General features: G+C 50.2%; 1 protein-coding gene across 10 annotated transcripts; it reads left to right on the top strand.

Annotated features, from left to right (window-relative positions):
- The first annotated feature begins 1,716 nt into the window (after positions 1 to 1,716).
- On the top strand, positions 1,717 to 22,937 carry PRPF40B (pre-mRNA processing factor 40 homolog B). Of its 10 annotated transcripts, none has more exons than XM_063115799.1 (26): positions 1,816 to 1,901; positions 8,478 to 8,558; positions 9,333 to 9,476; positions 9,807 to 9,872; positions 10,564 to 10,591; positions 10,824 to 10,849; positions 10,981 to 11,091; positions 11,405 to 11,525; positions 11,623 to 11,647; positions 11,884 to 12,090; positions 12,326 to 12,455; positions 12,538 to 12,602; positions 13,143 to 13,307; positions 13,408 to 13,516; positions 13,894 to 14,044; positions 14,881 to 15,014; positions 15,675 to 15,789; positions 15,937 to 16,028; positions 20,159 to 20,275; positions 20,489 to 20,626; positions 20,816 to 20,911; positions 21,170 to 21,256; positions 21,465 to 21,639; positions 21,947 to 22,008; positions 22,126 to 22,266; positions 22,369 to 22,937. In XM_063115799.1, the coding sequence occupies exons 1-26, from the start codon at positions 1,899 to 1,901 to the stop codon at positions 22,459 to 22,461; spliced, it is 2,682 nt and encodes an 893-aa protein (XP_062971869.1). In that variant the 5' UTR covers positions 1,816 to 1,898; the 3' UTR covers positions 22,462 to 22,937. The 10 variants fall into 10 exon arrangements, with proteins under 10 accessions (XP_062971865.1, XP_062971863.1, XP_062971864.1 ...); XM_063115797.1 differs by having other exon boundaries at positions 21,170 to 21,268; XM_063115798.1 differs by having other exon boundaries at positions 21,167 to 21,256.
- Positions 22,938 to 23,991: the final 1,054 nt, after the last annotated feature.

The following is a 23,991-nucleotide window of genomic DNA, read 5'->3' as shown; positions in this document are numbered from 1 at the left end:
CCTAAGGACCTTGAAGGCCAGGTTCTAAATTAGAATTTTTGGACTCTCCAGAATTCTACCCTAGAAAAGGTACCCCCCAGCCCCTGGCTCTTGCCTGACCCACTTTCCTTTTGCCCTTGGTTCTGTCCTACATTGAGAGAGCCTCACACAGGGTTCTGTGGACAGCCAGTTTATGCTCACACCTCTCTCTGCAAACAGGTGCCCCTTGGCTACCCCTCAGGCCTAGGGATGCCCCCACCATTAGCAAGGTCTTCCAGGAGAGGAGAGATCCAAGGAAGAAGCTGGTACAGGAACAGGAAGCAAGCTAGGCAGGGAATCCCAGGTATTCAGAATATGGTCTATACAGGGTATGAGGGCTTTGGTTGGGCATATTCCACAGATTCCTCACCCTGTGGGGAGGGATGCAACTGGAAGGCCAGAGATATGAAGGTAAATGCCAAAAGAAACAGCTAAAAGCAGGAATGGCCAATTAGCTCAGTTGGTTAAAGTGTGGCATTGTAACACCAAGGTCAAGGGTTCAGTTCCCACAGTGGCCAGCCGCAAAAAAAAAAAAAAAAAAAAAGAAAGAGAGAGAACTAAAAACGGCTGTCTCCAGTGAGGGAAAGGGGAAGATGATGGGGTAAAGGACTCTACTGTTTGTCTTAACAAATCTTATACAATTATTTGATTCTTTAAGATATGTGTTCACGTGTTCTAAGAAATACATCATTAAAAACCAAAAATACTTTAAAAATAAAATGTGATTGATGACAGTTTATGGAACCTCTGAACCACTTGTGCTATGCCTAGAGATTCTCAATAATCAAGTTTGAACACGACAGGAGTAGGCTCTCATTTGAGGCCATCTAGGTATTGTTGTGATTAAAACCACAGTGAAGTTTCTCTCGGCTGTGACCCCCAAGAATGAATCCCACTTCCTTTTTCTCCCATTTGTCACTTTACTTCAGGACTTCTTCGTGTTAGTTGTTTTTCTACCTCTCCCCTGCTAGACTCTAAGCTCCGTGCAATCAGGGACCTGGCTCAGAGTTCCTTATTTCTCAGGAACCTAAGGGTACTAAGCACGGAGTACAGCCTCAGATATGTGTTGATGAATAAAGGAAACAGGGAGCAACTTTATCCAGGCTTTGGAGGGGAGGCATTCAATCCTTTTCTGCACCTGAATACCTGGAGCCTGGTTACAGTTTCCTTATCTTTATAACATAATAATTACCTCACATTTTCAATTCCTATAAAAAATTGGGTCCCTGCTCTCTTGACTTCACCTCTTGGTGGGAGCCAAATCCCAAAAGCAACTTCGCGTGAGAAGCACGCGCACGTCCCATGACGGCAGGGACTTCGGGGGATTTCTCTGCTATCCCCCACCCCCCAAACTGCTGTATGCCCACCCAGTGCCTGGAACCTAACAGGTGCTCAACAGTTCTTGAGTTAATTAATTAATTAATTTTAAAGTGCTAAAAATAACTACACAGAAAATAAAAAACGCTTTGTGAAGTACACAGCTACCCTGTATACGGAATGAGTGCCGCGGCCCAGCCCCCGGTCCCCGCAGCGGCGGCCTCTGGCAGCGGGCGGCAGGAGAACTGCAGAGGTTCGCGGGCCAGCGCCCGACGCTCGGGTCGTCAGTCAGAGCCCGGGAGCAGGCGCGTCCCACCCCCTGGAGGGCGGGCCCCAGCCCTGGCGTCAGGGGGCGGGGCCTGGCTCTCCGCGCCGGGGGGCGGGGCCGGGGCCGGGCGCACCGGGCCGGTTGGGGGCTCCGCTCAGCGGCGGCAGCAACCGGAGCCCCGGCCACGAAGGGGTGCGACCCCCCATGGGCCCCGCCCCCGACCGTGGCCCGGCCAATCAGAGCGGCTTTTACTGGCGGGTGGGCCGAGCCGGCCCGGCTGCTCGGAGGCTCTGGCATGGTAACGTCTCCGCGCGGGGGTGGTGGGGCCTGGGGCGGTCCCACAGCGCCCCCTGAGGCCCGGGCCGGGGCCGAGGGGGCGGGGAGGTCACCGGCGGTGCCCGAGACCCCGGAGGAGGGCGAGGGGAACGAGGGATGAGGGAGAGGAGCCCAGGATGGGGGATGGGGGCGGGGATTTGGGGGAGAAGAGGAGGGGGAGGCCATGATGGAGCATGGCGGGGGGTGGTGTGCGCGGCAGGGGGTGAGGGGGATGAGTTGCGGGAGTGGGTGAGGAGAAGGACGGGAAGAGGTGAAGGGCGGGTTTTCTGGAGAAAGGTCGGGAAAGAAGAGAGCGGGCGGGAGATGAGGGAACCGTGGGACAAGGGGTGAAGTGCGGACCAGTTTTCCCTTCTGGGGCTTTGGCGTGCGACATGCCGCTCCCTCTGACCCAGCCCTTTTTCCCTTTAGAAGCTCTGGGTGCCCCCTCAAGATCGTTTGGACACCCCCTCCTTCATTTGCCCACGTTTGCAAAACCTTGGCTCCTTAGTTAAGGAGGGGGCTTCTGAGGAAAGAGAGGCTTCTGGCCCCCACCCAGGGCTGGGTGGTCCAGGAAGTAGGAGACGAGAGGGCCCGCGGTCTCGGCCCTGGTCTGGTAACAAGGCTGTGTGACCTTGGGCAAGTCACTACTTTCCTTTGGGCATCAGGTTTCCCACTGATTTTTTTTTTTTTTTTTAAAGGAAAATGCATGAAAATAATATCCCAGATCTCTTCCAGCTGCAAAATTGGGTGGTTCTTGAGAAGGAAATTCAGGAGAATGGGATCTGGGATGTGAGGAAGCAAAGGAAAGAAGGATAAAGATGGAGGAGAGGCCTTCAGCTGGGGCTGGAGAAAATCCCTAGGGATGTGGGGGATGGTAGTTGTAAAGCCTGCTAGGCGAGGGCAGGCTAGTCAGTGCCTCTGGAATCCTGTCGGAGGGGTGGAAGAACTCTGTGAGTAGAGGAGGTTAAGACCTAACTCAGAAAGATGGAGACCAAAAGTAACATTCTGTTCTTCAGAGGGAGAGTGATGAGGAAATGGCAGGATCATAGAGAAGCAACGGGAAGATATTTTCTAGTAAGGTAGCCAGGATCTTTGGGGAGCAGGAGGAATAGTAGGGCTGGTACAGGAGAGTGGGGACTAGGATGATCTTGGAAACAGGGAGGGAGGGGCTGGTGCTGTTTTGGGCAGCTGAAAAAGGGTAGCGGGCAGATAGACCACAAGGTTATCAGCTGCTCTCTCAGCCTTTTCTTTTTGATGATAGCTACCTCTTTCTGAGAAATGTGCCTCCCAGCCTTCATTTTCCAACACATATCCCTTCAGGGAGTGGGAGCAAGTCAGACCAGGCAGACCTTGGGGTCACCTGGCTCTCTGAGGATTTCAAGATTGTGTGAGGATTGGGGTGAAAAGAAAACAGGGGAATGAATTTGAGTGTGAGAAATATCATCTGAGGCACCATCATCCTTGCTTGGGAGGCAGCTTTGTTCAAAACTTTGGTCAAAGCGCAAGTTCCAAAAGCCTGCGCTTTCAACTACTCCACAAAGCTGCCTCCCAACAAGGATGATGCTTGGATTCCAAACCTGCCTCAGCCATTTAAACTCTTGGAACCTTGGTCAAGTTACTTAATCTCTCTGAACTTCAGTTTATCTGTAAAATGGAGATAATAACCTCTAAGATGGTTACAAGCATTAAATGAGTGTTTGGCATGGTGTCTGGCTCATAATAAGCACTCAGTAAATTTTAGCTATCAGCTATTGTTATTTCCTTTTTCCGTTCTCTTCTTTCTGTCTTTCCATTCTTGTCCTTTTCTCCTTTGTTCTTTCTTCTGAATGTTCAGTTCTGAAATGCCCCTTACATGTGAAGGCTAAGAATTGATTGCATCTCTGTGGAGGTCATGGGGCAGGATCCTTTCACTGACACAGGTAGAACATATGATGATCAGATGATCAAGCATCTTCATATTCTCTCCCCAGCCCCCAAATGTATTTGTGTTCCAGGGAAGACATAGGATGTGCTTCTCTTTCAGCTCCCATTCCTATATCCCTGTCTTGCACTAGTTTCTTCTTCAGATTCTCACCCAGCTGTGTAATAAGACTCAAAGTTGTACTGGCACTGCAGCAGGTGGGAGCAGGGTTGTTTCAAAAAGGGAGGGCTTTGGAGGTTTCATGGTAATTTACGTTCATTCCATTACTCTGTCCTCTGTGGGGAACTGTTCAAAACAGGCCAGCGTCTGAATCCTGGCCAGAGGTCTCCATCCCAAGTTAAAAATGGTCATATACAGTTAGCTTTTTCTTTTTGGTGGCTGGCTGATACGGGGATCTGAACCCTTGGTGTTACAGGGCTGCGCTGTAGCTTTTATTATTTAGGTTTACCCATGCCAGTATTTGATTCCAGTTCCTTTTCCCTAACTAAACATACCTCTACCAAGCTACCTCTCTCTGTAACTGTCAGCCTGTACTCAGAGAATTTATACAAATGGGCACATGTGCATGTTGTTTTAGGAATATGTTTTAGGATATTTTATTTTATTTTTTTAATTTTTATTTTTTTCTAAAAAGATGACTGGTAAGGGGATCTCGGTGTTGTTAGCACCACGCTCAGCCAGTGAGCTAACTGGCCATCCCTATATAGGATCCGAACCCGTGGCCTTGGTGTTATCAGCACTGCACTCTCCCAAGTGAGCCATGGGCCAGCCCCATGTTTTAGGGTATTTTAGTGTGCAAAAATCTAATAAGGTTAGGGAGGGAACTGCATTTTATCACAGCGCTTTCTGTGCAGGGCCCTGACTAGAAACTCAGAGGAGGATTAAAAGGAGAAATTTCAGTCCCTAAATGGATGGAAATCCTTACCTGAGTGGGGAGACAAGCAGTCCCTCATGAAACACCCAGCAGATATTGATAGAGTAGCATATCACTCTGCAAAGTGATGCAGCATTTATCCTGAGGGGACACAGGTAGGTAGGAGTGAGTGTATGTGTGGGGGATAGTCATATAGATAACCTGAAGCAGGTGGATATTGTATCATCTTGAACAAAGGGAGAGACATAGTAGAATAAAAGAAACACATGGGGGTAATCTAACAATTCCTGTATAAAGAGGAGGAGGGAAGCCATTGAGCTCCAAAAAGTACGGGATGAGCTTAGTTAAAAGGCTTTGAATGTTAGATGAAAGATTTTGTAGGGTAGATAATAGGGAACCACCATTGGTTCTCAAGCAAGAAAATGTTGAATCCTTGCTGATTTAATAACCATTTAGATTGCAGGGGATATACTAGAGTGAAAAATATACCTGCTTCCTGTGGCAGGAACTGTGATTTTAAGGAGGAGGGCTGGAGGGCAGATTGGGTACAGTCCTGGCTCTGTCTTAACCAGCTGTAGGAACTTGGAGGGATCATTTCCCCCCTATCTTTTTGGAAGGAGAAGAGGGGACTACTGGGCCGTCCCATGGCTCACTCGGGAGAGTGTGGTGCTGATAACACCAAGGCCACGGGTTTGGATCCCATATAGGGATGGCCAGTTAGCTCACTGGGTGAGCGTGGTGTTGACAACACCAAGTCAAGGGTTAAGATCCCCTTACCGGTCATCTTTTAGGGAAAAAAAAAGAAGAGGGGACTGCTGTGGTTGGTTGCCAGGTTTCCCAACAGCTCTGTGTTACCTGAATAATTACTAGGCCTTACCAATGGCCTCCTGCTGTATTGGGAGACTTGCCAAACCATTCAGTCATTAAGTCAACACATATTTATTGGCACCTACTGTGGGAGTGGTGAAGAAAATATAATGGGGATAGGATATGGGGTGAGCAAAGACAAAGTCCCTGCCCCTTGAGTTTTCAGTCTAGTGGGGGGCCGCAGATATTATATTTCACTAGTTCTGATACTCATATTTTAACATTTCTGAAGTCAGTACATATCTTAAAATCTACAGGGTATCAATTTAATTGGCAGCATTTGTTTTTTATTAGTGCCATATAAAATAATAGTATAATCAGAATTGCACAAATAACTGTAAAATTTCAGTGGATAACTGCTTAAGGGAAGGTACTTGTTGTATGAGCATATGTAAGAGAGCTCTGACTAGTCCTGTGGGTTGGGAAAGGCTTTCCTGAGGAAATGATGATTGGTAGATGTGAAGTAAATGAGGTGTGTGGGGTTAGGGGGTGGCCAGCACAGTTGTCCCTGGCAAAAGTGGATGCCTGAGGTGGGAGAACAGAGAGAAGGTGAATGTGGCTGGAACACAGATCCAGGACTTTGCATGGGTGAGGCTGTCAAGGCAGTTGGGGACCAGACCTCCCATAGCATCACAGGCCCTGGGTGGGGATTTTGGTGTTTTCCCTAAGAGCAGTGGGAAGCCACTGAAAAGTTTTAAGCGGGGAAGTAACAGTCTGATTTGCATTTTGAAAAGCTTTTTATGAGTGCAGATTGGAATGGATGTGGGGAGAACAGTTAGGAGGTCATGGCAGTAGATCAGAAGAAAAAAGGTGGTGTCTTGGACAAGAGAGATGGTGAAAGGGGAAATGGAGAGAAGTAGGTATATTCAAGAAATCTTTAGGAGGTAAAATTAGCAGGACTCAGTGATACATTGGTGAGGAAGAGGGAGGTATGGAGAGTGACTCATACGTTTCTGTCTTGGACTTCTGAATGGTGGTATAGTGGCACCAGTATCTGAGATGGGCAACCCCAGAGCCTGCTAAGACTTGGAGGTGGTTATCTGGGAGGTGAGAGAGGCTCCTGAGGCAGCTTGAGGTGGGAAAGTATGATACAGAAAATTGGATTTCCTCCCATATTGATTAGCTTCTGACTTCCTATGCTGAGGAAAGTTTCAGAGGGCAAGAGCAGGCCTGAATACAGGGCTAAAAAAAGGTAGTTTATTTAGCTCATATACTTCTCTTCTTAGAACAAGATGAAGGACTGATATTGCTAAAGGTAGAGATTAAAAAACATTTGTAAATGTTGAGCCTTCTCAGCATAGGAATAATTGGGGAGATAGGGAAATTGGACAGGGAGGTGGCTTTTCTTCAGACAGCCTACCACCTTTTCCTAGAATGCCTTCTTACCACCCTTGAACTTTCAGGCAAAGAGGAAGAAGGGCAGGGCCTTTCGGCTGCATCTTGAAGCCTTGGTTCACTTAAAAAATTTTTTTTGAGTGGGTAATATAGTCATATGGTTGCATATTCAAAAGGTACAAAAGGGTGTACAGTGGAAAATCTCCCTTCAACCTCTGTCCCCCTTCAACCAATTTCTTGTGTGTCATCTTTTGTCTCTGATTTTTTTTACAAATGGTAAAACTTTGCTGCACTTTGCTTTTTTCCCACTTGGTAATATATCTTAGAGATTGTTTTCTCATTCTTGATTATGACTGCATACTGTTCCATTTTATGTTTATGTATAATTTCATAGTTCCTTAATGTGGGCTATTTAGGCTGATTCCAATCTTGTTTTTACAAATAATACTGAAATGAAAACCTCATACACACCATTTTGGCCATGTGGGGCTATATTTATAGGATGAATTTTTAGAATTGGATTTTTTAGAATACAGAGGCTTTGTTCATTTTTTCTTTCATTTGTTCATATAATGTTTATTGAGTACCTATTATGTGCCAGACACTGTGGCAGGTACCAGGAGTCCAGTTTTTAACAAGTCAGATATGATCCCTGCCCCGTAGGATGTTGTTATCCTTTAGTGGGTGGAAACATATCTAGGCAAACATAATAATTACAAAAGTTTATACATGAAGAAACTAAAAAGGGGATCAGATAGAGAATAAATCGGAAGGAACTATTGTAAGAGTTAGGAAGACTTCTTGAGTAAGTGATATTTAAGCTGAGAACTAAAGGATGGGATGTGGTCACCATTAGGTGTAGGACAGGGCAACTTAAGCTGTTCAAAGCCTGCATCCGTAGGGAGATGAGTTCAGGATGTGTAGAAGAGTGGATGGCCACCACAGGGGGTCGTGGTAGAGCTAAAGAGATGAAGTTGGTGATTGGGGGTATAAGATGTCAAAGAAAGTGGGTAAGTAAAGATGAGGCCAGTTGGGAGGAAGCTGGTAGTGAAGAGAGGAGTTAGGGATACTAGTACTTTAAAGGACTAATGACTATTGTGTTTAGAGAGCTTGGACTGAATCTCTGTAAATGGGTTAATCGAGGTGGGGGAACAGGAAGAGAGGCCACTCCCTCCCTGGATACTTTGAGGCATAAAGAAAAAAGCTCTGTTTAGTTTGAGAGAGGCACAGCCTTGCCCACAGGCAGGAGAATGGATTAAAAACCTTAGGAAGAGCCAGTCTGTGCTTGTAGTAGAGCCTCCTCCATTTTTTCTGTGGCTATGGCAAAATGGAAACCTCCAAAATAAAAATGACACTGAAGGGGCTCAGCCAGTTGCTCTGGGCTGACACAACAGAGCAGACCTACCCAGGACTCAGAGCTTGGGGTTGGCAGGAAATTCGGCTTGGAGATCCTCTCTCTGATCTTTGTACTCCTTTTTCATCCTCACCCCTTCTGCTTCCCTTCTGCAAAAGTCCATCTCTGTGCCCATCCTGGGTCCTATGACTTTTCTCTCCCTCAACAGTCGGTTCCCGATTCTGGTCCCCGGCCCCCAGCAGCGCCTGCCCCCTTCCCACCGGGGCCCCCCATGATGCCACCACCCTTCGTAAGTTTTACATCTTTCCCTGGGCCTGGCTTTTCCAGCCTGCACCCCCAACTCCGCAGGCCCTAGCCACTGATGCATCACCAGCACTGTTCCCCTTTCTGCTGCCCTTGGAAGAGGGATGGTTTTGTTTGGGTATTGGGGTGGGGAGAGCTGCTGTTAAGCTCTTAATCCATAAAGTTAACAATTTCCCCTTTGTCCTTTTGTCCTTGGGACACACTGGGGCTGGGGGTAGGAGAAGTGGAAGGGAAAAGACCCCATTAGCATGAGGGCAGGGTGGGGCTGTCTTTCTCTTTCACTACTCCTTACCTATGCTCTTTAAATACACCACAGAATTTGGGCTGGAATAGCATTGGTGGTCATGAGTTGGAAAGAAAGGGATGAGACGCAGGGGACTAGGGAATTTAGGTACCTGGACACTGTCTGCTGCCCCTCCATGTGAGGGGCCTGCTTTGGGGAGAACTGAAGAAGTGGAGCCTTCCAGCTGCAGTCTGGTGTTGTTACCCTTCCCTTTTCCCTTTCCTTTCCCCACCTCTTAAAGGTCTGTGTGCTTGCTTGTTAGACCCAGAGAACTTCCCCAGTTATCAGTCTTTCTCAGTGGTGAGGAGGGAGGCAGTTTCATGTCTTGTGCTTCTCAAACTAAAGCCTTGGAATTGCCTCAGAGTCAGGGTGGAGGGTTGGGGTGGGAAACAGGTGGATGTTTCCTGACAGGTCTTCTTGGCCTTTGATAAGGCAGTGTCTTCTCTGCTTAGGATTTCTTCTTTTCTTCATTTCCAGATGCCCCCTCCGGGGATTCCCCCGCCCTTTCCTCCAATGGGGCTACCCCCCATGAGTCAGAGACCACCAGCCATCCCCCCCATGCCACCTGGCATCCTGCCCCCAATGCTTCCACCAATGGGGGCACCACCACCACTCACACAGGTAATCGGCTGCCTTCCACTGGGGCCTCAGGAAACGCTTTCCGTTTAGCTGGGGATGGAGATGAGAGTGGGCATCTGGGCTTCAGTAACTGGGGTTGGAAGGGAGCTTTGGGGCAAGCCCATATGGATTGTCTGCTGAATGGCTGAGACAACTCTTAGGCATATTGAGAGCCCAAAACCTGGGGATTGCCTGAGGAGGTACCCAGGTGAGGGTAATGGCCCCAACCGGATCTCTGAGGACTCCTCAGGACATCCCCACTCACAGGGACCCTGCCTGGCCTGTGCCTGCCCTCACCATGGTGGCTGGTTTTTGTCTTCCTTGTATCTGTAGATACCAGGAATGGTACCTCCAATGATGCCAGGAATGCTGATGCCAGCGGTGCCCGTCACCGCAGCGGTAAGCATTGGGGTCAGTAGGAAGCAGGTTCTGCCCTGCAGTCCTGCGGATCTGACTTGGAGTACAGGGATATGGCCTTCATTCTTTCCCTCTTCTCATCTTATTCGTTCTGGTCTCTGGCAACACTCCCCCCACTCAAATCCTCCTCGCCAGCCATGTACTCAACTCTTCTAGTTTCCCACTCATCCCCAAAGGCATATACATTCTCTCTTATTACTCCCCATGCTGTGCCCTGCTCCCGTAAGGAACACACTCATGCCAAATGCTTCTTACCCTGTCAGAGCTATGCCTTGTGGAAACATGAATATAGTCCCTTCTTCACATCCACTTTGTTTCTGGAGGAGGCAGCAGCACCCAGGGATCTCGCTGTACCTTTTTGTGCTGTTGCTCAGTGTAGTAGAGTCTGGGTAGGATGTAGAATTTGGCATCCACTCTGAAGAGATGGGCTTCAGGAATTGACTCAACAAAATATTCTCACTTGAGGAAAACGAAGAAAGGAGCTGCTGTGTGATTCCACTCTGGGATCCTAGAGCCATGGTGTTGGAGGGTGGGGGAAGTCTGTTAGGGAACAGAGATTCCTAGGAGCAGGACACATGGATCCTGGCTGGCCTGCTTCTCCATCCCCCATGGCCTGGATCCTGGGGGCCACTGGGCTTGGCCCCAACCCTTCCCCCTCCTCTTTCTTCGGCAGACGGCTCCGGGTGCGGACACCGCCAGCTGTGAGTCTTCTGGGGGCCTGCTCCCCCCAGGCTCGGAGGTTGGGGGGTACAGGGGAGAGGGGACCGTGGACTGGAGCCCACCCTGGATCATGCCTGTTGGGATGCCAGGGAGCCTGGGATGTTGATGGGACCAGGGGGATATTTACTGGGGATGGTATAAGGGAGGAATAGGTGGGGATAAGATGGGGGTTGGAGCAAGGACTGAGGATGTTTCCTTTGGCTTCTTTTCTAGCTGCTGTAGCTGGGACTGGCCCTCCGGTGAGTTCTTCCAGCTCAGAGGTGTCTGGGTAGAAAGGCTGAACGTGGGGGGCTGATGGTTAGATCTTTGGGGTGAGGAGAAGCTTTGGGAAAGGAGTCTTGACCATCATTCTGTGCCTCCCTCCCCACAGAGGGCCCTATGGAGTGAGCATGTGGCCCCTGATGGGCGCATCTACTACTACAATGCTGATGACAAGCAGTCCGTGTGGGAGAAGCCCAGCGTGCTCAAGTCCAAGGCGGAGGTCCTGAGCGGGGCTTTCTGGCCCCTCCTTTCAGCTGCCCTGAACCTTCCAAGTTCTTGGCCTCCCTAGAGTCTCTAACCATGCTCATTATGCTTACTCTGATTCCAAGTTCCCTGATCACCCCCCATCCTCCCTGGAAATGTCTCTTTAGGATCTTAGGAAGTCCACTTTGCCCCAGTTGAACCAAGCAAGGTGGTAGCTAAAGACTCCTGTGTCCTGTACTCACTGGGTCCCCTTAGCTCCTTTTAGCTCCCCTTACTGAGGCTGGAGAGCATCCCCAGCCCACTGATGTCCCCTGACCCTCCTCTTGCAGCTGCTGCTGTCCCAGTGTCCCTGGAAAGAGTACAAGTCGGATACAGGCAAACCTTACTACTATAACAACCAGAGTAAGGAGTCCCGCTGGACTAGGCCCAAGGACCTGGATGACCTGGAGGGTGAGGGGTTCTAGGGGTAGGAGTGGGTAGGCCTGGGCAGGAGTTCTGGGGGTCCTTTCTATCCTGTGACTGACTGTGTTGTCTTTTCCAATTGCAGCTCTAGTCAAACAAGAGACTGCAGGGTGAGTGACTTGCCCACCTTGCTTACCTCTCCATTTGTACTTGGGGCACCTGGGGTGGAAATGGACTCTCTCTCCATTATCCCTACTCTGTGGGAGGAAGAGCCAGCTCTCTGTCTCCTTGTGGAGTCATTCTGCTCTGGCCCCAGTCCTTCCCAGGATGGAGAACCCAGCCAGCCCTCCTGACCTCTTCTATCCCTGCTCTACTCCTGGACACTGCCTTTCTGGTTTATCTACAGGAAACAGCAGCAGCCACAGCCCCAGACACTGCAGCCACAGCCACCTCAGCCACAGCCTGACCCCCCACCTGCACCTCCTGGTCCCACCCCAGTGCCCATGGGTCTCCTAGAACCTGAGCCAGGTGGGAGTGAAGATTGTGATATGTCAGAGGCTGCCCAGCCCCTGGAGCAGGGGTTCCTGCAGCAGCTGGAGGAGGGCCCCAGCAGGTGAGGGTTGCCCCCCACGGTATTCCAGATGCTGGCCTCAGGCTTCCAGCCTGGTTCAACCCTTGTCCTCTGCCAGGCCTCTCGGGAGGGGCATGAAGATCTGGGTGTGACCTCTGAAGGGCAGAAAAAGACTTCCCTAGGGAACAAGGAAGGGGTGATGTGTTGCTGAGAATACAGGGCAGTGAAAGCTTTGAGGGCTGGAGCACCTTGTAGCTCAGTCCCCTCTGCCCCCCAGTTCTGCTGCACAGCATCAGCCACCACAGCAGGAGGAAGAGGAATCAAAGCCAGAACCAGAGAGGTCTGGCCTCAGTTGGAGCAACCGTGAGAAGGCAAAGCAGGCGTTCAAGGAACTGCTGAGGGACAAGGTGCTGAGGGTGGGGCTTCCAGGGAAGGCCTGGAGGGGGCTGGAGGTGGGCAGGCCCCATGACCCCGCCTGCTCCGTTCCAGGCTGTCCCCTCCAACGCCTCGTGGGAACAGGCCATGAAGATGGTGGTCACCGACCCCCGTTACAGGTAGGCCTGGGCAGAGGGAGCCAGGCCCTTTTCATGAGAGCAGCTGGTCCAGGGGCTCCCTGAGAAACCCCTGCTCAACTCTCAGGCCCAAGGGGGCCAGAGTCAGGAAAGTGATAGACTGGGGTGGGGTGCAAGGGGAAGAAAAGCTGGAGGAACTCCAGGAGAAGGAAAGGGAAAGGTATCTGACATGACACATTCAATAAATACTTGTTGAATTGAATTGAATTGAATCGAATTGAATTAATTGGGGAAAGAGGGGGCTGGATAGGGCAGAGGGGCAGTGGCTTGAGAACCCCAAAGCAGAAGAGCCCGGTATTAGCAGTGTCTTGCAGCCATGTCTTCCCCTCACTATCTCTCACCCCTACCCACATCCCAGACATCTGTGCCCTTGGAGCCCCTGCAGCTGCTCTGCCCATGCATGGGCTCCTACTCAGCCCTATGGAGACCCTTCCCCAGTGTCCCATAACCCTACTTTGTGGACTGTGCAGGGTGGTTCAGGCTGACTCTATCCCCACCCTGCTTCTACCCTCTCCACCCCAGTGCCTTGCCCAAACTGAGTGAGAAAAAGCAGGCATTTAATGCCTACAAGGCGCAACGGGAGAAGGAAGAGAAGGAAGAGGCCCGGCTAAGGGCCAAGGAGGCCAAGCAGACCCTGCAGCATTTCCTGGAACAGCACGAACGCATGACCTCTACCACCCGCTACCGGTTAGGGGGCTGGGCTAGGCTGGGCCCTGGGAACCCTGAGAACACAAAGGCCCAGGGTCTCTGTTCTCTGCCTTCTACTCACAGCCTATATGCTCCACAGGAGGGCAGAACAGACTTTTGGGGAGCTGGAGGTTTGGGCTGTGGTCCCTGAGAGGGATCGAAAAGAGGTTTATGACGATGTCCTCTTCTTCCTGGCCAAGAAGGAGAAGGTAATGGTCACTGGGCCTGATCCTTCAGTCCCAGTTTCATTCTGGACTCCTTGTCTTTGCTTTCTTATGGACCCTGACCACTCATTTCTCCACTTCCCCAGTGTTCCAGCTCCTGACCTGGAAGCTGGTGTGGCACTTGCACATCCGTCCATTTCTGCTCTGGGCCTGTAGCTCTGGGTGTGTGGGAGGGCAAGAAGGAGTCTCTGAGGGTTTGGTCTGTAACCTGTGCTTCCTCCCCTTCCCTGGGACATGAGTCTTAAGTTTGGCTTCCTCCTAAGGTTCCCTAGCTACCTTCTTTTCCCCAAATCCTCCTCTGCTCAGGCCCACGTAGGTAGCTCTGGCCAACCCTGCCTCATCCTGATCCTGTGGCTCCCCAGGAACAGGCCAAGCAACTCCGGCGCCGCAACATCCAGGCCCTGAAGAGCATCCTTGATGGGATGAGTAGTGTCAACTTCCAAACTACATGGTCCCAGGCCCAGCAGTACCTCATGGATAACCCCAGCTTTGCTCAGGACCATCAGCTGCAGAGTAAGCCTGGGTCTCCACTCCCACCTGTCCCTTCCCCTTTCCTCACTGACATAGAACCCCAGAACTTGGCTCTTACCATTCCCCTGGACCTCTTTCCCTCCTGCAAATCTTAGGAATCCCCAACACTCACTCTGTCCCTGTACACCTCTCTGGACTCTGGGGATCCCAGAATGCTTCAGGACACCCCCTCCCTCCCTCTGGGGTGCCTGTTGACCTGGACATTGTGTGGCTCTGGAGGAAGAACTCTGGGATAGGAATCAGAAATCCTGGAGATGATGATGATGATGATGATTTTTTTTTTTTGGCAGCTGGCTGTTTTGGGGATCTGAACCCTTTACTTTGGTGTAATAACACTGTGTTCTAACCAACTGAGCTAACTGGCCAGCCCCCTGATAATATTTATAACTCATGTGAATATGGTCTTAAATCATAGCACTGTGGTTCTTAACTGGTCACATATGTTGCAATAAGTGGTTGTTGGCCTGTAATCACTGATGATATCAGAAATTCACCTTCTGAAGTTGTGTCAAAGCCTGAGTGAGTCCCATTTCCATAATATGTAAAGCCTCAGATCCCAAGAAAACTGGTTTCATATGATGGTTTTAGTAATTGAATTCACAAGAGCTGAATACTTGCTAATTTTTTCTTATACAATTAATGATACCCCCTCAAGAACCATCATTCCAGCGGTTGCTCCCACAGAGCCCTCACCGCCCCCTTTTCCCACCACCCTGGGGGTCCCCAGCACCTACAGGGGCAGCATCCTTGAAACACTAGGGGTCTGAGAGGGTGTCCTACTGGTACAGTGCCCGTTGACCCCCCCTCCCTGCCTTTAGACATGGACAAGGAAGATGCACTGATCTGCTTTGAGGAGCACATCCGAGCTTTGGAGAGGGAGGAGGAGGAGGAGCGGGAGCGGGCCCGGCTTCGGGAGCGGCGCCAGCAACGCAAGAACCGGGAGGCCTTCCAGGTATCTTTGCTGCCCTTCTGGATCAGAGCTCAGCACTACCCCAGATCACAGCCTCTTCACTTACGCCCTGCCTCTTCTCGGCTAGGCTGACTGTTTTGTCTGTGTTTAGCCCTGTTCAAGCTCCACGAGAATTGCTGCCTGCAATTCTGCTCCTGCTGTGTCCCCTTAACTCTGGACTGTGCTCCCCTAGAGAGACTAGATGTATGTGCCACCCAGAAACTACCAACAGAGAGCACAGGCATGGCTTGGCAGCTAGGCCATATTTATTTCCCTTGGGTGGAGAGCCAGACAAGCAGAGCTTACACCCAGCTTGGGGCTGGTAATAGTGGTAGTAATGCTGGGGGTTACTTAGCTGTAACATGTCAGGTAGTTGAAGCTAAGTCATGGGAAGATTGTGCTGCAGGCAGGTTTCTGTTTCTTTGCCTTCTCACTGGCTAGTTCTCATTTTGTTGTTCTGTCCCTCTCTGTGTATTTACATTCTCTCCTTTCGTATTGCTCCCTGCTTCCCCATTTGTATCTCTTCATCTCCACCTCCCTTGCCTGCATTTCCTCAATCTGGATTGTCCTTGCCTCTCCTTCTACCGTTCCCTCTCTTTCTCCCCAGTCTTTGGCTCTGCTTCCCTGTCTCACTCTCCCTGTAACTGGCCTTTCCCTGCTCAGACCTTCCTGGACGAGCTGCACGAGACAGGGCAGCTGCACTCTATGTCTACCTGGATGGAGCTGTACCCAGCAGTCAGCACTGATGTTCGCTTTGCCAACATGCTGGGCCAGCCGGGTAAGGCAGCCAGGCTCCCCCTCTCTGGCCTGGCTTCCTGCCCTGCCAGCCTCTCTGCACCCCAACTCCCTGGTCCTATCCTCGACCCCACCCCCAGGCCTTGGGAAGCTGCTGCCTGCCAGGCCCCCCCTCCCTCCCTCCCTGCAGGCTCCACTCCTCTGGACTTGTTCAAGTTCTATGTGGAGGAGTTGAAGGCACGATTCCATGATGAGAAGAAGATCATTAAGGACATCCTTAAGGTGAGGGAGGCTCAGGGTTATGGATGGATATAGGCTGGATGCAGGGCATGTTCCCTAGATAGGACTCCCTGATAAGTCATGTTTTGCAAGAGCATTGCAGCTTGGTTCAGCAGATATGTACTGTGACCCTTTACTGTGCACTGGGGACTCTGTAATGAATAAGACACAATTTCTGCCCGTAGAAGCTCGTGGCCTAATAGGAAGATAGGTGTGAGAACTGTTATATAGAGGGGAAGTGTTATTGTAGAGATAGGAATCGGAAGAATAAACATTTGAACTGCAAGTTTAGGAATGAGTAAGTGGTGGAGGGTGGAGCGTTCTGGGCATAAGGTACTACAGGAGCAAAGGCAAGGGGGTAGAAAGGTCATGGCAGGTTTGAGGGCAAAAAGCACAGCTAATCATAAACTGGTAGCTCACAGATATGTTCTTTCTGGCCTGTACAGTGTCTTAGAAAACTTTAGAATTTGTTGCTAACATTTTAAAATCAGAGATTTCACATATAAATCTGGATCTCCAGCTTCTCTGGTCAATTTGGATTATCTAGCAGCACTGGGCTGGTTTTGCAAAGTATCCCCTGGACTCAAGCTGAAATGCCACTGCCATTTTAAAAAGGGCAAGTCATCCTTATCCTCCCATCCCCTATTGCCTTTTTTTTTCTTTGTTTCTTTTTTTTTTTTTAATTTTTATTCTTTTCTTCTATTGCCTTCTTGATACTGCAGCAAACATCAGCTGCCATTTACTATCACCTGTGCACTGTTGCTTTTCTTATGCGGGAGAAATATTTCTCAATATCCATGTCTATCAAAGATAAAAAAGTGAGTGAGTAAGTGATGTTCCAAAAGAAAAAAACAAGGAGAAAGAATATTTCTTTATGGAACTGAAGAACATTCTAATGCATTTGAGGAAACAGTACAGTGGTTAGGAGCAGGACTTGAGGCAGATTGCCTGGGGTGAAGGTACTGATTAACCACTTGCTTAACCTTTCTGAGCCTCAGTTTCCTCATCCAAAAAATGGTGAGTGTTCCACCAAATTACACCTAATTACAAAGGATTGTCACTTGGTACCTGGGTTGAGAGGGATCTGGGAATAAAGCTAGAAATGTCCCACTGCACATACTCATATAACATTTCTTTGAAGTCCTATGTGTTGCCTTACAAATTCATGCAGGTATTATTGTATTTTACTACCGTATTATTACTCTATTTAATATAAATTTAATTTTTTAAAATTACTTACCATTAGGTAAGATGTATCATATCACCCTGTGGTTTCCTCTCTTTCTCTCAAACTACATACCCCAGTTTGGAAGTAGAGCCCTGCATGTAAAATGCCTTGAATGCTAAAATAAGAAATTTGGGTTTTTCTAAGTAATGAGGAACCAGGAAATGAAAAGATTAAATGGTGTCTTGGAAAAGCTACTGGTGATGGTATATAGTAGCACCTCTAAGTCTAGAGTACTTAGGTTCTCTAAGTGGTGGTGGGAGCAGTGGTAGGACAGCCGCAAGATACTAAAAGTGACAATGGCAAGTAGTTCAGATAAATTTTGATCTTGAGTCATCCTCTTTTGATTCATCCCCAGACCTCTCCCTGCTATTGGGCTACTTGGTACAGAGAAGTCTGAGAAGCACTATATGCTAGAGGCTAGGTCAAAGAAATGAAAGAGGGAGAGCAGCGAAACCAGTCAGGAGGCTGTTGCGGGAATCTAGGTGGGTGGGGTCTTGGGTAGGGCTAGTGGGGATGGCAGATGAGGAGAGAGAGCAATAGGGCTCCAGCTCTGCTTCATACGCCACAGGTTTCCTCATAGGTGCCTTGAGACAAGCAAGGGGTTGAGTGTGGGGGATTTTATGCTTTTTTCTGTATTTTCAAGTGGAGCAGTTTATATCTTTTATGCATTAAGGTTCTACATACGATTTTTATTGAAAAAATTTTCTGCTGTTAAAAAAATGTGAAAGTTTAAAACCAGTGGGATAGAGTCAATAAGAAGTAGAGTTGACAGATTATTTTGTGACATTGAGGGAAAGAAAGGAGTGAGTCAAAGGTGGCAGGGAGCAGAGCCATGGATGATGGCACCATTGGTAAGGATTAAGCAAGAAGAGCAGGGCTAGAGAAAATAGGATAGCTAAATCTTATTAGACAGTTAACTTTTAGTCACAAAGTGGCCTCCAGGGGTCCTGTCCTTGCTGGGTCCTGTCTCCCATGCCACCTGAGAAAGAAGGTATTTAAGCCAGTTCCCCTTCCTATTCTACCATTTGGGTTCCTGCCTACGGAGAGCTGATGAACCTAGGAGTCCCTGTGGCCATCCACAGCCAGGCGGACTATGATGGCACTTCTCATCCCATAGGATAATGCAAAGATCCCTGGACTTGGAGCAGGTAGAAGACAGCTGGGCAGGGGAGATCCATGGGATTTGGAGTGGGGGGGCTAATGAGAAACGTATTCTCTCAGCATCTGTTGAATTTGAGGTGTCTGTGAAATATCTGGTCTAGTAGGGGTCTGAAAATCAGGAGAGAGGTGTGGCATGAGATTGGGAGAGTATAGATTGGGTAGTGAAAAAAGACTAATGTTCTCAGGAACATGCACATGCAAGAGAAGTGATAAAAGAAGTCAGACAGGAGGGGATCTGGAGAGGGGAGTGTTAAAGCACTAAGGACCAGATGAATGAGGACCAGGAAGGAGCCCTTGGATTTGACTATTAGGACATGAGCAGCCTTTGGGAGAGCAGTGTCTGAAGGGAGTGGCATGGGAGCAGCACACACATTTTACAGTCAGATAATTCTTGGCTCTTTATTGGCTTTGAGACCACTGCAAGTTACATAATGTCTCTGAGCTTCAGTTTCTTCATCTGTAAATTGGGGATAATCCACGTGCAAGATTGTGAGAATTAAGTAACATTTGTAAAGTGTCTTGCTTATTATAGGCTCTCAATAAATGTTCATTCCTTTTCCTTTGTGTTGTGTTTCAAGAGATTTTGAAACAGAGGAAAAGAAGTAGAGGGAGGTAGTTTGAAGACGGTGAGAGCAGGGTGGAAGAGATGTTCCAGGTTTAAGTGAGGTGTGTGCTTGATGGAAAGAGCAGTGAAAAGGATGAGATTGAAGCTTTCAGTTCTCCAAGAGAGAGGGAATGATAGGTTTGAGAAGGTCTGGAGAACATGGGTTGAGGAGGTACTCTTGGAAAGAAGTAAGAAGAGCATGCTCTGCCATCAGTGGGAAGGGCAGAGGAAGGTAGAGCTATGTGGAAGGAGAGGAAGGGAATCTGGCCTGTGCCCCAGCTGACTTGAGAGCCAGACTTCAAACTCCAGCGGCTCCACTTACCACTCATGTCATTTTGGGCCAAGTGAGATCACTTTTGTAAGCCTCCACTTCAATGGGATGTTGTGAGGCTTAGGTAAGAAGCACAGAGCCTGGCCCATGGTGCTTGGAGAATGGGGGATGTTTTTAATATTGCTGGGAGTTGTACACCTAATGGCCTCCATTTGCCCTGTGGACTAAGTGATCAATGTGAGTATAGTGCTTGAAAGCATGAGCTTTGGGGTTAGAAAGATGGGGGTAGAGTTCTTGCTCAGCCATATATCAGCTATGAGACTGGGCAAGTGCTCTAGTTTCTCTAAACCTTGGATTCGCCTTCCGCATAAAATTAGGATACTAGGACCTATTCTTAAATTTAGAACCATGGGATTAAATGAGATAATTTGTGTGAAGCACTCAGCATGGTACCTGTGACATAGTAAGCACTCAGTAAAGAGCTAAAGGGGGGTTCCAGCAGATGTTGATGGAAAATGCATGGAAGCATTACTGAGAAGCAGGAGGGCCCAGCTGGGGCCAGAGCTTGAAGCCAAAGGAACAAAGCTAATTGTGAGAAACTCAGGCATCAAGCAGCAGACATGGAGACACCTCCCAACTCCTTCAGCTCCACGTGAAATCTGAACCAAGAGTAGGCATGGGGACTTAACTGTCAGATAATGAGGACTTGGACAACTTGGTTTCCAGGGCAGGCGTGTCAGTGCTATGGATCTCTTCTGGGGGCAGGGGGCTTCCTGAGCATCCTGTAGTCTGCACCTCTGCATGCAGCTTTGGACCTTGGGCCTGTAACCCCCCCACCATCACCACCTCACGTGCTGCTGTGCCCACAGGACCGGGGTTTCTGTGTGGAGGTGAACACAGCCTTTGAGGACTTCGCCCACGTCATAAGTTTTGACAAGAGGGCTGCTGCGCTGGATGCAGGCAACATCAAGCTGACCTTCAATAGTGTGAGGGGCAGGGCGGGGTGGAGCTTAGTTCGCTAACCCATCCCAGTGTCTTGTTCCATTCCTTCTCACTCACTGCCCCACTGTGTCCCCAGTTCAGGGGAAGATGGATGTTAGAAGGCCAGATCTCAATTTTCCACTTCCTAAGGTATACCTGAGTGGGACCTGGGCACCCATCCTCCTGGGTGACCCTGTTCTATGTCCCTTCTCCCTCAGCTGCTGGAGAAAGCAGAGGCACGGGAGAGGGAGCGGGAGAAGGAAGAGGCACGAAGGATGCGGCGCAGGGAAGCTGCCTTTCGAAGCATGCTGAGGCAGGCCGTGCCTGCTCTGGAGCTGGGCACTGCCTGGGAAGAGGTCAGGAGCACAGCCTGGCCCCAAACACCCCTCAAGCCTGAGGGCAGCAGTGCTTCACTACTGAAGGCCCACCCCAGTCACAACACATCCCTGGGCCAGCTCCGGTTCCCTCCCTTCCTGCCCTGTGCTCGTGGCAGTGGCAGGGCTGGACAGGGCCTGGTCTGATCACCAGTGCTCTCCCTGTTCAAGGTCCGTGAGCGCTTTGTGTGCGACTCAGCCTTTGAGCAGATCACTTTGGAGTCGGAGCGGATCCGGCTTTTTCGGGAGTTCCTGCAGGTGCTGGAGGTGAGGCAGGCTTCTTTTCCTCTGGATCTGTCCCAGTCCCTTGAACTCTCTAGGCCAGCTCAACAGAAACCTGTGGCCTCCCACTCCTAGGGCTCCTCTTTCACTGGCAAGCTAGGGAAGGGGAGGCCTAAGGCAGTCCTGTGATAGGCAGAATGCCCTAGTCTGCGAGAGGGAGGCAAAGCCAGGTTTTAGGAGGCAGGGCCCTTCCTGAGGCTAAGGCTGGTGCCATCCTCACTCCTCTCCCTCTGCCTCTAGCAGGCTGAATGCCAGCACCTCCACATCAAAGGCCGAAAGCACGGCAGGAAGGGCAGGAAGCACCATCGCAAGCATTCCCACTCACCCTCAGTGAGTTGGCAGGTAGAAGGGATATGGGGCAAGGCTGGATTGTTTTGGGGAAACAACACTTTTCTTGTTTTTCCCCTATATCTCCTTCCTTATAGGGAGATTTGAGGATTCCTTTGGCCCTGTATCCTCCTCTGTCCCTAATTCCCAGACCAGGGCTTCTGGAAGCCAGAGAACCTCTGCACTGACACCTATCTGCTGATCTGCCCAGGGCTCTGAGTCAGAAGAGGAGGAGCTGCCCCCACCATCTCTCCGGCCCCCCAAGCGGAGGAGGCGGAACCCCTCGGAGTCAGGCTCTGAGCCTTCTTCCTCACTTGATTCGGTTGAAAGTGGGGGTGCTGCCCTTGGAGGACGAGGCTCCCCCTCCCACTTTCTCCTTGGATCAGGTAGGCAGTTGGGAGGAGCTGAAGAACTGTTGGTCCAGACTGACAGGAGGCCCTTGGCCAGCCCCAGCCCCCTTGAGGGTAGAGTAGATTGGGAGGGCTGCACCTGTGGGAGAGTAGGGAGAACTTCCTGTCTGCCCAGGCAAGAAACTGGGAGAAGGAAGGAAAACGACTGACTCAGACCTTGTCAGAATGCTGCCTCAGACCACAAGGTCCCCATCTGTGAAGAATGAACAGAGGAGCTGTGGCAGAAATAAGGATGAGCCCTCTTTCTTCTGGTAGGACTTAGTAGGGATTTTTCTATCTCCAGATCATGGCCTTCGGAAAGCCAAGAAACCAAAAAAGAAAACAAAGAAGAGAAGACACAAGTCGGTGAGTAGAAAAGGAACTTCCACCAAAGGCTCTGCTATTTCAAGACATCTATTCCACCTGCCTCCCAGGCTGTCCTTCACAGAAACTGAGGTGGAGGTGGGCTCTGGACTCTTACAGAACAGTCCTGAGAGTGAGACAGACCCTGAGGAGAAAGCTGGCAAGGAGAGTGATGAGAAAGAACAAGAACAGGACAAGGACAGGGAGCTCCGGCAGGCAGAGCTCCCTAACCGCTCCCCACGCTTTGGAATCAAGGAGAAGGTGAGGGGTAGGCGGCCTGGCCCCAGCCCAGTCAGTACTCCATCCAGGTCTCCACGGCCCTCAGTGGAGGCTTGGGGTGAGCTCTGCCTTTGCTCCAAACAGACAGGCTGGGACACATCGGAAAGTGAGCTGAGTGAGGGTGAGCTAGAGAGGCGGCGGCGGACACTCCTGCAGCAGCTGGACTACCACCAGTGATCTGATGAGCTGCACTCTGCGTCGGGTCTGTGTGAGGCTGTGGCTCCTTGGCCACCTTCACCGTCTGCCTCAGACTTCTTCCTTAGTCTGGTCTGTGTCCACTTTTCCTAAAGCAACCCTACCCCCAATACACCATTGTTGGCACCTCTCAAGGTTGCTCTTGGTGTTCAAGGGTCCCCCACTTCCCGGACAACTAGTGCAGTCCTCGCCCTCAGCCCCAGACCAGAGATGAGTGGTATATGCCACGTGGGGTGGGTAATGCCAGTAGATAAAGTGTGAGAGAAGGGGTCTTCAGGGAGAAGTGACAGGCTGGTGGCCACAGCCTGGGTGGCAGAGGGCAGGGTCCTCACCTTCTAGCATCAGTGCCTGTTCCTGTCTGCCCTGGCCCTGGGGTTCCACCACTTCTTCCTCCAGCCCCAGGACCTAATGTACGCTTGTTTTGTTTTTGTTTTTTAAATAACAGTATTTATAACATGGCCTGTTATTCTTTTGTCTTCTTCATGTGCTACTGGGGCAAGCTGGTGACTGGACAGGTGTACGGATGCCCAGCAGAGGGCAATAGTGTCTCATGGCAGGCCTGCCTCCCTTTGTGTAGTTGGAGCTTGCACAGCCTCGTTCTCTTTCCTCCAGGCTTCTGAGCTCATCTCGCCCAAAACAGATGCAGCTCCTCCCTGAGTCCTTTCTGTTCCCATGGCTCCAGTCAGGCTAAATGGCCACCCTAACCCTCCAAGCTCCGAAAGAGGAGACAGAGTCAGGCCTGGTGCTTCAAGCCTTTGTTGAGAGAGGGAAGGTCTGGGGTTTATGTACAAGAGAGAAGGGAGGTGGTACATGTACAAAAAGAAGTGGGCCTCTGCACTACCTTCCAGGGGTGAAAAAGAAACTGGCAGGGAACTGAGCAAATAGTCACCTAAGACCACCATTCTCCCTAACCCCTGCCAAAAAACCCAAAAAACTTAGCTGAGAAAAGGTGAGAATATTGTTGGCACAACCTTTCTCTAGGTGTTTTGGGGCTGGTACAGAGAAAACATGTGCTCTTCTGCCCACCGTGGCCATGACAGAGTCAGTCTAGAATGAAGTGGGCCAAGGGATAAGGGCAGTGAGTCTGCCCTCTCTCCTCTACCCTTATCACTACGGCACAGCTGGGCGGGGCCCAGGCTTAGAAGGGCCTTGCTCCTGGTAAGAGATGATCTGAGATTGGCAGGGTCCCAGGGCTCCCTAAGTTTAGATACTTCTAAACCAGCGTTGACCAAGGGATTACAAAAAGGGAGGGGAAAAAAAAGTTAGTTGCTCTCTCCTCTCAACCCTCTGGGCTCTAGTAGAAGAGGAGCCTAGATGCCCTGCATATGCTAAAGCTGGAAATAGTTGTTCTCACCCCTGAGGTGACCCTTGAGGAAATGAAGTTGAAGACCATGGGGGCAAAGTGCAGTACTGGAGGCACCCAAGAAGTGCCAGGTCCCTATAGGCCTAGTGCCTACAGTGGCGCAGGTAAGACCCAGCCTCAAGACCTAGGACATGGTTGAGAGAGCAGCA

The sequence above is a fragment of the Cynocephalus volans genome, chromosome 12 (assembly GCF_027409185.1).
Source record: "Cynocephalus volans isolate mCynVol1 chromosome 12, mCynVol1.pri, whole genome shotgun sequence".
Lineage (NCBI taxonomy): Eukaryota > Metazoa > Chordata > Mammalia > Dermoptera > Cynocephalidae > Cynocephalus > Cynocephalus volans.
Note: the sequence above shows the minus strand (reverse complement) of the source record. Positions and strands in the feature narration are given on the sequence as shown.

Excerpts from the sequence above, each read along its gene's own strand:
- PRPF40B (XM_063115792.1), top strand. The coding sequence starts at position 1,808 with ATGGGCCCCGCCCCCGACCGTGGCCCGGCCAATCAGAGCGGCTTTTAC. Across the intron at positions 9,477-9,806 it reads CACCACCACCACTCACACAG|ATACCAGGAATGGTACCTCC; the intron begins GTAATCGGCTGC and ends TTGTATCTGTAG. Across the intron at positions 12,603-13,142 it reads GTCACCGACCCCCGTTACAG|TGCCTTGCCCAAACTGAGTG; the intron begins GTAGGCCTGGGC and ends TCTCCACCCCAG.